The sequence below is a fragment of the Anastrepha ludens genome, chromosome 6, assembly GCF_028408465.1.
Source record: "Anastrepha ludens isolate Willacy chromosome 6, idAnaLude1.1, whole genome shotgun sequence".
Lineage (NCBI taxonomy): Eukaryota > Metazoa > Arthropoda > Insecta > Diptera > Tephritidae > Anastrepha > Anastrepha ludens.
Window position 1 is genome coordinate 24,051,532 of NC_071502.1, and position 14,049 is coordinate 24,065,580.

At 40.0% G+C, this 14,049-nt stretch overlaps 1 protein-coding gene across 14 annotated transcripts in view; it reads right to left on the reverse strand.

Moving 5' to 3' along the window:
• LOC128868405 (dentin sialophosphoprotein) overlaps positions 1 to 14,049 on the reverse strand; it is a 120,105-nt gene that overhangs the window by 57,230 nt on the left and 48,826 nt on the right. For 5 of the 14 annotated variants that reach the window (XM_054110460.1, XM_054110463.1, XM_054110462.1 and 2 more), the window contains exons 6-16: positions 13,865 to 14,047; positions 13,648 to 13,791; positions 11,862 to 11,995; positions 11,596 to 11,776; positions 11,203 to 11,517; positions 5,406 to 5,720; positions 1,163 to 1,807; positions 911 to 1,093; positions 702 to 839; positions 457 to 639; positions 314 to 364 (exon numbers count right to left, since the gene is read on the reverse strand). In XM_054110460.1, coding sequence (XP_053966435.1) covers positions 314 to 364; positions 457 to 639; positions 702 to 839; positions 911 to 1,093; positions 1,163 to 1,807; positions 5,406 to 5,720; positions 11,203 to 11,517; positions 11,596 to 11,776; positions 11,862 to 11,995; positions 13,648 to 13,791; positions 13,865 to 14,047 — 2,472 coding nt within the window. The remainder of the gene's footprint in view (positions 1 to 313; positions 365 to 456; positions 640 to 701; positions 840 to 910; positions 1,094 to 1,162; positions 1,808 to 5,405; positions 5,721 to 11,202; positions 11,518 to 11,595; positions 11,777 to 11,861; positions 11,996 to 13,647; positions 13,792 to 13,864; positions 14,048 to 14,049) is intronic. The other 9 variants (XM_054110473.1, XM_054110470.1, XM_054110471.1 and 6 more) reach the window with 3 other exon arrangements.

Here is a 14,049-nt window from a genome sequence, read left to right on the forward strand (position 1 = left end):
GACTGGCAGAATTGCTTTGATAATTCTCTTAGCCATACGTTCAATGTATGGCGCTAACAAAGTCAACAAAGTTATGTTTTATCAATGCTCAATAGGTGTATTCACTATGGTAGATAGACTGAGTTTTGTGTAATTGGTAATAAATCAGTTAAATGAATGGAGGTTCTCATGGAATTTCCTGCTAAATGTACTGAGTGGTAAAAATGCCTTGTAACTTGTATGTGTGAGTGTAGAGTGTGAGAGGAGTGGGAACAGAATTGTATGTATGTTCTCAAAGTAAAACAAAAACTAATATCGAACAAAGAACACTCACTCTTTTGATTGATCAACCACTGCAACACACGATTTTCATTTTTGAGATTACCTGTTAGAGAGAGAGAGAGAGAAAACAAAAACACATCAGTTGTTAGTAGGACTCTTAGTTGAGCTCTCCGCACTCATAGCTGGCCCACTCACCATCATACATGATTGGCACGCCTGTCTCGTAGTAGACCAAGGCGGGGAATGCGAAAATTCCGATTTCATGCGCCAACTTCACATCATTCGATTTGACAAATTGTATGCCCTGTTTGTCCGTATCATCGTCAATGGTCTCTAATTCCTCCAAGATTTGCGGGCACGATTCACATTTGTCATCATCTGCAAAAATTTAGTAAAATTTTAGTAAAAGCGAAATGGTGAATTTGCAAAATTTATATTACAGAAAAATACAGCCAAGTGCTCGACGTCATTGATTAAAACTTGTAAAGTTTTACGATCCACAGATTCGATAACATCAGCCGTCGATTCATGCAGATCAATTACCCAATCCAGAATTTCCTCCTCCTTCATGAGATCGCCTGCAAGGAGTTTAAGTGCAAGAATTGAAGATTACACAATTTTTGTTTACGCAGAGCTTCTGAGTGCTTACCATCGTAGATTGTGCGGAATTTGTGTCTGTAGAATGCCAATGCTGGCAAATTAGCCAAATCGTATTCCTTGTCAACATCAGGATCGGAAGTCTTCACGAAATCAATGTCCTTCTCTTCGCATTCATCATCAATATTTTCCAATTCGTTTAGGATTTTTTGTGCGCGCTTATCACCTTCACGATCTGCAAGTGATAAGAAAGCGATGAGAGTTTCTAGCTATTCAAATACCGACCAATTCAGCTTCTACTTACAGAAGAACACTACGACATGATCGTTCTCCGACAGAATCTTATCCAACATTTTGGTGTTTACTTCTTCAATTTTACCAGGAATCTCTAGCGTATCTTCGTCGGTGATCCATGCCAACACCTCGTCCTCATCATCCAAATCACCAGTAAATACTAACGGATCACGATTTCTGAAGAATACCAATTGTGGATAGTTCTTGATGTTATGCTTCTTAGCGATGTTTGTGTCCTCGGTGGTGACAAAAATGATGCCCGCCTCATCCAGTTCATCGTCAATACTCTCCAATGCGCCCAAAGTTTTGTCGCATTTTTCGCCAGGCTCACAAGGGCCAGTGAAGAAGACCACTACATATTCGTGATCGTTGATCAGGCCGACCAGGATCTCATCGGTTACTTCCTCAATGGTAGCGGTACGCTTTTGTAAAATCAACCATTCCAATACTTCATCTTCATTCATCAAGTCACCCTCGTACAGAGCTGGTATCTTGTTCTCGAAGTAAATGAGTGCGGGCAAGTGATCCAAGCCGTATTCTTTAGCTTCGGCGGCGTTATCAATACGCACAATTACGATGCCCTCCTTTTCAAGTTCATCATCGATGTTCTCCAGTTCGTTGAGCACGCGAATGTCTTGTTTATCGTCCTTGTCGTCTAAAAAGAAATTCATATATGTTATAATGTGGCTGGACTTAATTGTTTTCGCTACATTTCTGGGTACCTTTCATGAAATTCAGTCGAAGAATGTCTTAAATAGAAATCTAGAATTTTTATGATTAAAAAAAAGTCAACTCTTAAACACAAAATCATTTTTGAAAGATTTCTCAAGATAAAAGACAAAGCTAAGACCAGCTGCAATACAGAAGCAAATTTGCTGCCGGGTTTTTGAGCTAGAAATGCATTTCAAAGCCTGCTTTTTTCATTCATTAGGTATCCCTCATATAAAATTGTGTATTACTGTTGGTTATGAGAGAGGAGGTCTTCGTCGAAGTCCAGGTCCTCAATATGTCTGGTGATACTCCTTATCATTCCTCTTTTGTGTAGGGTCAATTGGCAAAGAGAAGCGGTGACAGTGGAAAACCTTACGCCTGCATTGGTAAAAGCATTACAAAGCTTAAATATGTTCTTAAGGACTGGTTTCACATAAATAAAAAAATGTGGCTCATATCTGCCTCTTACTAGTGCTACTTGGGATCTACCTCTCTTTTTTCCGTCTCATAATTAATTTCGCGACTTCTCTATGCGGTCTTTCGAAGAGTCGCTTAGTTGCTCTACAGCTATTTATTCTGGTTGCGCGAATAGTCTCTGAGTTTGGCTTGCAAGATTAGCGCCTTTCTAATTCATTTCATTTCGATTCGGCCGATTCGTTCCCATAAACCTCACAGTCTCCTGGAACCATTTATTTGGAATACAGCCTTTACTTCCACTACCGCAACATATTGTGAAGCAGCAAGCTCCAGAATCCTTTAAGCAGCCTGCTTTTGAATTTCTCAGTCCGTAACCTAGTAACCGCGGCGTCATCTTTTCCCAATTATCCATTCTTTTTCGCATAATACCGCAGACTTGAGTAGATCTGAAGTTTCCCTCCAGACACCAGGCAGCACCAGTCGCATTTTACGTGTCTTCAGTACCTCCATGGTTATTTAGCCAAAAAGTACTCTAAAACGAATTCCCTATGTTCAGAAATCCGAGCGCTGTGACACATATCATCATCATCGCGCCCACATGAAACTCTTAGTCTTAAAGTCTTAGGTCCAATAGAGCAAAAAGATACCTGATATTCTTGGTGCCAGGCAGTGATAGAGAAAACGTTGTACCGTTTCCTCCCTTTTCACTCCTCCACATCACATCTACAGAGGTGCTTTTAAGGCATCTCCTGCCTGGCAGCGAGTCCGCCAATCGAACTACTTCCAGTGATGGTTGTTAGATGAATGTTTTGAGGTGAGCACTTATTTTCGGTCAAAGTTGCAGAGCCACTTGGCAGGTGGGCTCCTGCTACAATGAGAAACCATTTTTTGTTGGTACGCATTTTGCTAGTTAGTAGAATTATATCTGGTGTATGTCTGATGTCAGTACCAATTAAGGAAGTGAGCTCGTTTGCCACACAGTTATCCTATATGTAGGAATAGCCTCGAGCCCAGACGATGTGCGTAGGAAATGTCTCAGCCATTTGGTTAAGTGATTGACGATATTTCACCGCCACTTTTGAAGTCAACAACGTTTTTTTCAGGAATTTAATAGCCGCCTGGCTTTCAGTGAAAATATACCACAAATTCCGGGCACGAAATCATAGATTAAAGAACGCAGTTATGACTACTTCCATATTTATAGTGCGTGACATTTTGGTTCTTAAGGTCTTTCGGTAGTAGACTTAGTGGCCCGCTCAGCGCTTTAGTGGCCGAAAGTTTGTATCACGTCTGATATTAAGATACCACAACTATAGCCAATGATGTCCCCTTTACAACACATACGTAACGATGCTACCTGTAAAGGAGCAGAACAAACTGCTCAGCAAACAGTTTCTGCCATAGAGCTACCGCAGGCTTCACCCCTATAGACATCTACTTGATCCAGAGCCGCATCCCAGGCACGTCAACTACGCCGACAAGTTCCAGGACAGAACGAATCGGACCGGACTGGACTGGACAGGGTTTAGACAGACAATAAACGACGATACCCTTACTACCTTCTTAAGCTCCCGACCTCCAAATGCCGTAATCGAAGTCCAACCACCACCCATAGCAGATGAAGAGCTCCAGTTACCCCGAGAGATCCGCGTAACTTTGGTACAATTACTTTCTGGAGACTGTAGCAGATTTCATTCCTACTTATCCAGGCACTCCGCACGCCACTAACCACCTTTTTACATGCCCCATCAAACCCAGTCATCTAACAGTCCTCTCCCTCTGGACCCAAACTGTCGAAACAGCAAGTTTCCTGTGATTACCGTTAGCTGAGCTAGATAAAGACGACCGATCATTTACAATGCGCTGACAGGGCTTAGTATTGCTGCAACAACAACAAAATTAACAGCAAGAAAATACTTAAATCACCTAAGCTCGGTAAAACTTAAACGCAGTTCAAGAGGCATCAATACCACAATTTCCATTTTCCATGGCACTATTAAAATAATACCGGGAAAATCCTAGGAAATTCGTTATTTGAATCTACACCGCTAGGCTTCACTTCGTCGCTTCTTTGTCGAAAATGTCGATAAAATCACAGAAATAATCGAAACTGACAGACATTTTAGTAGTCGTAGCATCACCCAGAAGCTAAAGATTGACCATAAAACAGTTTTAAATCACTTGCGCCAAGCCGAATTCAAAAAGAAGCTCAATGTCTGGATGTCACACCAATGAACACCAAAAAACATTACTTATCGAATTTCTGTATGCGAAACCTTGGCCAAACGGGTTGAAATCGACACATTTTTTTAACGGATGGTGACTGGGCATGAGAAATGGGAATACTGTGCGGGAACGATCGTGCTCAAAGCGTGATGAAGCAGCTCAAACGGTGGTCAAACCAGGATTAACGGCCAGAAAAGTTCGTTCCCACGACAGTCGGTTCTACGTTACCGGAACGACCCGGACTTGTATCCGGCCAAGCACTGTCCTTCCAGTAGCATTCCCCATATGTGTACGGGGAATGTTTATGATTCTAAACAACAACAACAACAGCCAGAAAAGTTCTACGGGGTATTTGGAGGGACTTGAAAGAAACTGTCTACCATACTTTCAACAACCCCGGCAGCTTGATTGGGAAGTTTTAATGCATCCACCATATAGTCTGGACCTGGCACCAAGCGATTACCACCTTTTCCTCTCATTGAAAAACTTCCTGAGTGATGAGAAATCAGTATATAGAGAAGATTGTGAAACTCGATTACTAGCGTTTCTTGCCTATAAGAACCAAGACTTCTATGAGAGAGGCATTATGAAGCTACCTTTAAAATGGCAACAAATTTTACCACAAAACGCTGCATATTTTACCCCAATCGGATCATCCAAAAATCATCTTAAATGATATTTTGAATTTTATGGTAAAGTAATGGATTTCTTTTTCCCCAAACAATTCTTTAACTAAAATTGTATATTGCAACTCTAAAATGAATCACGTTATTTTTCGTCTTATTAATCGCAGGAGATACCAACTCAAAGCCCAGTGCTTACCAAATATTTTATGACAGTTATATCGAAAATCGTGAAAAAAAAATTTTCATGAAAGGCAAAAATTGTTGTAAACTTACAAAAAATAACAGCCAAATGTTCAGTATTTTCAACCAATTTGTCTTTCATCTCATCGGTGACTTCCGGAATCTCCGAGTGCCGCTTCTGATGTACCAACCAACCCAAGAGTTCGTCCTCCTTCATCAAGTCGCCTTCGTAAATGTGCGGTATGCCACGCTCGAAGAAGACAATCGATGGTATCTCATCGATACCCCATTCCTTGGCCTCACTATCGTCATCGATCTTCACGAAAGCAATGTCGTTTTGATCGCACTCATCGTCGATATTCTCCAGTTCGGCGAGCACCTTTTGCGATTTCTTCTGATCTTTGTCGTCTGAAGTGGAATTTGGAGAATATAAGAGTTTAAATATTTGTATGTAAAAATATGGAAAGATCTTTGTTAAAGTGCACATTACTATTCCTGTCCCGAAGAGACTTTACATTTTAATTGAGCTATGAAAAATTTCATTTCGCTAATTGCCTACTAAAAAACTCGAATGCCTGTCACTACTTGTGGAATTTAGTTTTCATACCATCTTTCAGCTGCTCTTGGCGACGAATAAATTAGTGGTTAGATGCTAAATAACGATTTACACCGCGCAAAGGCCAAGATTTAAAGCCAAACAGACGACACAGATGTTTGCACAATCATTCTTTATTAAATATAAAATTAAAAATTTTTTAACCATTTCCAAATGCATTAAAGGCAACTTACACTTTTCGCTAACGCGTGAACTATTTATTAAATTTTTTATTTATTTTATTTTATACACGTCTCAATGTGCTATGGAAATCTGTTCGCCTTTTTTACCAACCTCAGTTAGCAGGAAAGTGAGACTTACAGTTTCAAGCCGACTCCGAAGGGCAGATATTTTCTATGAGGAGCTTTTTCATAGCAGAAATAGACTCAGAGGTTTGCCATTGCCTGTTGAGGGGCGACCGCTATGAGAAAATACCTTTTCTATGAGTCTTTCAAGCACGAAGATTTGAAACTACGCACTTCCGAGTGGTAGTTTCACACCTACCCATTCGGCTACGGGGACCCCTTTTTCCTTGATTATTCCTTTTTTTATTCAACAAATAATACCTTTTCTGAGCCTTAATTTGAAGTGTATTTATTTTATATTAGGTACCTGTAATACCTTCCTCCTATATTGGAGAAAAAATGTACGCCAAAATACCCACAAACTAATAGGTCTATTTATAAGTTCGTGCGGTTTTACAACAGATGGCGTAACTTGATTATTATTCCATCGATCCACATTTCCAAACATTCATTGGAGAGCTACTGTCGTAAGGCACAAACGTCAGTATAAGTTTTTTATTTGAAGCGTAAACAACAATATTTTTACCACACTTGAAAATGTCGAATTTCGTGCCAAATAATGTGTTTTTGCGGGGAATTCTTCTTCATTATTTTAATATGAAGAAAAAAGCAGCCGAAAGTCATCGTATCTTGGTGGAAGTTTATGGTGAGCATGCTCTATCTGAGCGAACGTGCCAGAAGTGGTTTGCACGCTTTAAAAGTGGTGATTTTGGCTTGGAAGACGAAGAACGCGAGGGTGCGCCGCCAAAGTTCATGGATACCGAATTGGAGGAATTGCTCGATCAAGATCCGGCTCAAACGCAAGAAGAGGTTGCAAAAACTTTGGGAGTTGATCAATCAACCATTTCCAAACGTTTAAAAGCCATGGGAATGATCCGAAAGGTAGGCCATTGGGTGCCGTATGAATTGAAGCCAAGAGACGTTGAACGCCGTTTTATGGCATGCGAACAACTGCTTCAACGGCACAAAAGAAAGGGTTTTTTGCATCGAATTGTGACTGGCGATGAAAAGTGGGTCCATTACGACAATCCAAAACGTCGGGCAACGTATGGATACCCTGGCCATGCTTCAACATCGACGTCGGCGCAGAATATTCATGGCCTGAAGGTTATGCTGTGTATCTGGTGGGACCAGCTGGGTGTTGTGTATTATGAGCTACTGAAACCGAATGAAACGATTACGGGGGATGTCTACCGACGACAATTGATGCGTTTGAGCCGAGCACTGCGAGAAAAACGGCCGCAATACGCCGATAGACACGACAAAGTTATTTTGCAACATGACAATGCTCGGCCACATGTTGCACAAGTGGTCAAAACATACTTAGAAACGCTCAAATGGGATGTCCTACCCCACCCGCCGTATAGTCCAGACCTTGCGCCATCCGATTACTATCTCTTCCGATCGATGCAACATGGCCTGGCTGACCAGCACTTCCGTAATTACGATGAAGTCAAAAAATGGATCGATTCGTGGATTGCGGCAAAACCGACCGAATTTTTCACAAAGGGAATCCGTGAATTGCCAGAAAGATGGGAAAAAGTAGTAGTAAGCGATGGACAATATTTTGAATATTAAATTTGTAACCATTTTACGTCAATAAAGTTTTAAATTTCGAAAAAAACCGCACGAACTTATTCATAGTCCTATTATTAAGCTTTTAAATGTGAGGCCCTTTTTCCAGCCCTCTTCTAATGCAACACCAAATGCTAGAAAAAGAATATTTTTTAGCGATCACCCAAATGCAGGCAATAAACTGTAAAGTGCATCACCGCCTTAAAAAGGCTTCTCAAAAACCAGCTGGGGGGTGATTATTCCCACATTGCATTTTTTTCGCGTCATCTCCGTTGATTAATTAATATTTTGAAATTTTATAAAAACTGTGCAAACAATCAACTGGCTTTCGATAAATTAATAATAAACGAATAGACTCTTGACATTTGATTCGCTTTAGAAAAAATTCTTCATATGACTTGGTTTAGGTTGAGTTTGGTTAGATGCGCTGTTAGTTAAGTAAGCCACTGGAGAATTTTAAAAAACTCTGATTTGTATATTTTTTTGTTTTTGTTTTTGTTTGCTTTACTTTTTCTGGTGGCTTAAGAGTAGTTGGTTAACTTAAAAGTTCCAAACTCGAAGCATTACTCTCATGAGACAGCTTCGCAAAAACAATTTGCTATTTGGAGAGCAAAGAGATAGCTGAGAGAATACAGATAGTTGGCAATGCATCTCGCATTACCGCTGCACAGTGAATTTGATTTTAAGATCAATAGTTCATATGGCATCATTTGGGAGGTTTATTTAAATTTTTGTTCACAAACAACTATTTCAAGGATGATAGATATCAGGTTTGCTCGTTAGGTATGGTGAAAAAAAAATGTTTGAGGGGAACTTTGGATTCTTCGTCATTCGTTTTGTGTTTCACTACGCTAAAGCTAAATTTTGTGAAACACAAAACGAATGACGTCGGCATATCTGACAAATTCCCTCAGAGCCGAAAAATGTCTGCTAGGTAGTACACCACTAAAAAATCTTTTAATAATGATTTTCTTTTTATTCGGTCCCTTTATTTGGTTTAACCTAACTAAAAATTTTCTTTGGTGTTCACAAGATTGCTTATTTCATATCGTGTGTTTTTTAATAGCTTGAGAACTTAAAATGATAATGAAATTAATTGTTTTTTTTTGTAATCTGGTAGATAATTTCATGGCATTTATTTTTGGAATATAATATCCGGCATATGTTCGCCGTGACCACGAGTTAAATGATCCATTCGATTAGTGCAATTTTTGACTGCTAGTGCTCACACTCAGCAACGTAAACGTACGCTCGTACGCCCGTGTCAGCTAACACGATGAAACAATGATCTACGATACAGCGGGACGGAACGGTGGTGAGAATTCATTTTCATGAGGCTCTCATTAGTTTTATCGTGACAGCTGAAACGGGCTTGCGTTTACGTTGGTGAGTGTGAGCACCATGCTTTTCCAATAAATCTGCCCTCATGGCGTCAATGGTGGCTTGATTATTGCCATAAAGCGATTGTTAAGTGCACAGTTTGGCAAGTTGCACCTCTTATTGGAACCAAATGTCGTCGATGTTCAACTGATTGAATTTTGTAAACAAAAATTTAGTCGGAATGGCTGGATAGTGCATGGCAATCACCGTAACAGCAGCTCTTCCTCATTGCGAGAAAAATAAGCACCGATGATGCTGCCAGTGATTTATGACAGATTTTTGTTTTAAGTAAATATCCACAATTTGGAAGCGTCGTTCTTCTGGTGTTAAACGATTCATGATGAACAGAAATTTCAACACAATTTGCCATTCTCAGCCATCAAACCATAGTCATCGATATTGGGTAGTTCTCATGCAACTAAAAAACACCTGATATTTTGTTCTATTAATTCATAGGTATACTGTAGGTCACCTCATTTTTTGCCTCAACTTAAGTGCCACAGCACAAATCATACTGTACGAAAAAATTAATTTTCCGGAATAAAAGGTCGTCGGCAATGGCCTCTCGTAGAGGGGATAAAAAAAATATGTGTATCGGCAATTTGAAAGCTTTCACCTGAATTTTTTTAGGGAGGTAAAAGTTCCGCTTCTTGAGCATTCATATGGCAAATTGACTTACGGAACTAAGTCTTATATATTAGCTAATGATTCGTTCAACAGTTCAGTGGAAAAAGCAACGAGAAACATTTTTGTGAAGCATTTTAATGCGCTAACTCCTCAATAAATGGCTCTTTTTAGTCACTTCTGTGAGAAAGTGCAAAAAATACCCATAAAAGAGGGCTATAACGGGTTAAAATGTACCACAAAAATATTCAACTTAGGTTATGTTATGGTGGTAGTCGGTCCGTATGATCAACTCACTTAGACCGTATAGGTCCTTTGTGATACCACTGTGCGACACGGGAACGTTGTTTATTTATTTTCATGAAACCATTTTGAGGCTTTGGTCTAATCGCCGCGCCAGATAGTTCTGTCAGAGAATTGAAAAAGTGTTTACCTAGACAAATATTCAACTTAAACGCCTGAAATATGTCAATAAGCAAAATTTGTGCTATAACTTCTTCTTCTTCTTAGCCTCACAGTCCGTGGTGGACCATAGCTTCATCAACAATTTTTCTCCACTTTATTCTATCCATGGCTACATCTCTCCAGTTGTGTACGTTCATTTGCTTAAGATCTGATTCGACGTCATCTAACCATCGCTTTCGTGGGCGTCCTCTTTTTCTTCCTCCTATAACTTCCTCCGCTATAACTTACTTAAAAAAAAAATAAAAAATAGTTGGCGCATAGACTTCTGTTAGTTATTTGCCTGAGTTCTTCGCCCTATTTGTGGCTTGCCTCTTGATGCTTTTCCCCAAATGGAGGGACCTACAGTTTCAAGCCGACTCTGATGAATTTTTAGATGATTTTTTATGAGAAGCTTTTTCAGCGCAGAAATACACGCGCAGGCCTGCCATTGTCTGCTAGAAAAATTTTCTATTAGAAACAACTTTTCTCTTCACTTTGGGGTTTCATGCACGAAGATTCGAATTTACGCACTGCAACTTACTTAAAATTATATGGAAAACGTGCAAACATCTGAGTCGTTCATTTGGGCCTTTACTATGTAGTTTGTTAAACGATTTCTTTTTTTAATTTGCATTGTACCTATTTGCAAGCATAGTAAGCATATTTTGAGGCTGAGCGCGAAACACCTTAATACACACTTTTACAACAACAACCCATCGAAATAAATTTCAAGTACTTCCAGTGATTTTACAACAACTTTTACACGCTACACGCACACACATCAATTACGTACCTACACATATACATATGCACATAGATTCATAAGCTACTTTACATTAAGTACAAATTGTTCTTGTTTTCTTTTCTCTCTTAAAACAAATCTAGTGCAAATGCGGCCACTACTATGCACTCTATAATTTGGCATAGCTGTAGCCGATTTGCCGACTAAATTGTACCGTAAACTTACAGTAGAGTACAGCGACATAAGGCATTTTTTCAATTATCAAATCCATCATCTCATCGGTGATGTCCTCAATTTGATCGGAAGTTGTTTGCTCTTCGAGCCATTTTAGCAATTTTTCCTCATCCTCAAGATTGCCTTCGTAAATGGTTGGAATGCCTTTTTCAAAGTAAATTAATTTAGGAACTTTGTTTATGCCGTATTCGATGGCCTCTTCAGGATTGTCGATTTTCACAAAAGTGATGCCCAACGCATCGCACTCATCGTCGATATTCTCCAGTTCTTCGAGAACTTTCTGTGATTTTTTGTCATTGTTATCATCTAAAATATGAAAATTTCAATTACAACAATACACCTATGTCCGTGTGGATGGGTGGTTGGGGGATAAGGTATAGTTACAGAATAGCACCGCCATAACGCGGCCTTCCTTCACCATTTTGTCGAGCATCTCATCGGTAACATCTTCGATTTCGTCGTGCTCCAGTTGACCTACCAGCCAGTGCAGTATCTGCTCCTCCGCCATAAGGTCGCCATCATAAATATTTGGAATTTGTTTTTCGAAATATACTATTGCCGGAATCTGTATGTGTTTATGGGTGTGTGTGTGGCACAAATGTATTTAACAATTAATTTGGAACGCGCTTCAGTTTGTAATGGCACATTACCGTATCGATTCCATATTCCGCTGCGGACTTGGGATCATCAATCTTTACGAATTGAATGCCATGTTTATCGCAGTCGTCGTCAATTTGTTCTAGCTCTTCCAATACGGTCATTGAATCATCATTGCCATGATCATCTAGTTGTGAAACGCATGAAAATTCATTCAAAAGTCATTTGCTTAGTAACTAAAGGGTGGCCCAAATACAAGTTTCACTTTAAAACTCTAAGAGTTATAGCATTTCTATATTCAGACTTCTCTGTTCTGAGACTACGAAAACCCTACTACGACTACGAAAACCCTTAATATCAATCTTTCAGAGCTCCAAATGAGATGTCAAACGGATCCAATTGAAATGGTATATCGACCAAAAAACACTTGGAGAAGGTCGATGTTGCGCGAACTAGCAGATGCCGACATCTCACGGGACGGTGCAAAAATAACAGCACAGAACCGTGTACGATGGAAGAGTCTTGTCGAGGCTCTATGCTCCCGAGAGGAGTGAACAAGGAAAAAAAATCGAAGGCATTCACTTGGCAATGTTAAGACGACTCTTAACTGTATGGCCAAAGCTCGAATATTCGTTGGCTTGTGGTGTGGTGTATTGCGTCATTTTGCTGCAACTGAAGGGGGTCAAAAGATTTCTAAAAAAAATTATACCAACACTTCACAATTCACTCCAAACTTCAACTCTCTGTGGACACATTGACTTCTCGCCTATTACGTACGAGTTTTTCTGGCCCCAGACATTGTAATTTTGTTTTTTAATAGAGCCGCCGTATGAAAATAAAGGCCGATAGAAGTTATGATTTGCTTTAAGCCCTAAACTGAAAGGCGGATAGGTATTTGTTGTCAATTGCTGAGTCAGCTTCGGTTAGATTACCCAGGTTGCTTGTCTAAGACAAGACACTCGGTGGCCTTAATGGGCCTGATACCCGAATTTGATTTCCATAGCCTAACTAAGTTGCTTAAACCGCTTCGAACTTTTTAAGACACAGGCTACTGGTGACTGCATAGTCATCTGCACATGATCGAGATTTGATCTACGGACTCTTGTCGTTTCTCCAACCAATTCCATCAGATTTCAATGCATCCTCTCCTTGAATGCTGAAGAAGGTTCGCGGCCAACTGCAGCCAAAAGAGAGGCACAGACGATCAGTCCAACCCAGCTCTATCCTGAGTTTAGTAATGGAACTGGGTCTGGATATGTGGTGCTGTGATGAGCTGAGGGCATAAAAGTCCGCGAGGTCGAGGTGTAAAACCTTCTAAAGTATCTATCTAAGTAAGAGTCTTGCTGAGCCTGTTGAGCCGTAAATAGCTCGCGATTTTCGTACAAAATTTGCTTCACCGATATGAAAATGCGCGTAAATGGAAATTAAGATTTTTTCTATGTTCCAGATTGGCAAGTGGAAGATATTTAGTTTTCTATTGCTGAGTCAATTGAGCCTTCAGTTGTTCGAGAAATGCGTACTCATAGAGCCGAATGTGTACCCTTAGCCTTCGCCATAGCAGCCACAGACCCATGAGGAAACCATTCTCGCGAACTCATTGCAAAAACTTGCAGGCGCAGTGGGTGCGAAGCTCGCTTTCATCACAGCACTCACTTTAGAAATAAATTTGCGCATAATTTTTACTGACTGACTGCCAGCCAAAAGAAAAAGTGAGCAGGAAAGTTCGTTTTGTACGTGTCAAAAAACGAAAGATTCAATATGAAACTTGTGTTTGCACCACCCTGTTAATAATAATTTCATATCTACTACTACTCTCATAGCTACTCTACTTAAACGTACAGAATAATACAACCAGATTATCGATGTTGCTGATCAGCGTGGACAGTGTCTTAGCCGTTACATCCTCTATCACGTCATCTTCATCGCCAGTCGATTTATTTTGCACCAACCACTCTAAGACATCTTCTTCACGTGACAATTCACCTGCATTGATGAACGAGTAGGAGTATTTGGTTAACCATATTTTGATTCTTGGCAGTTGCTGCTGTTCTTTTACCTTCGTATATGATCGGCGTCTGATGGCGATAGTAGACCAATACCGGAAGATTGCCCAAATTGTATTCCTCAGCCAATTCCTCATCGTGTATTTTGACAAAACCGATGCCCAATTGATCGGCTTCATCGTCGATATTTTCCAATTCTTGCAGAGCTTTGGCACATTTGCGGCATTGCGGTTTATCT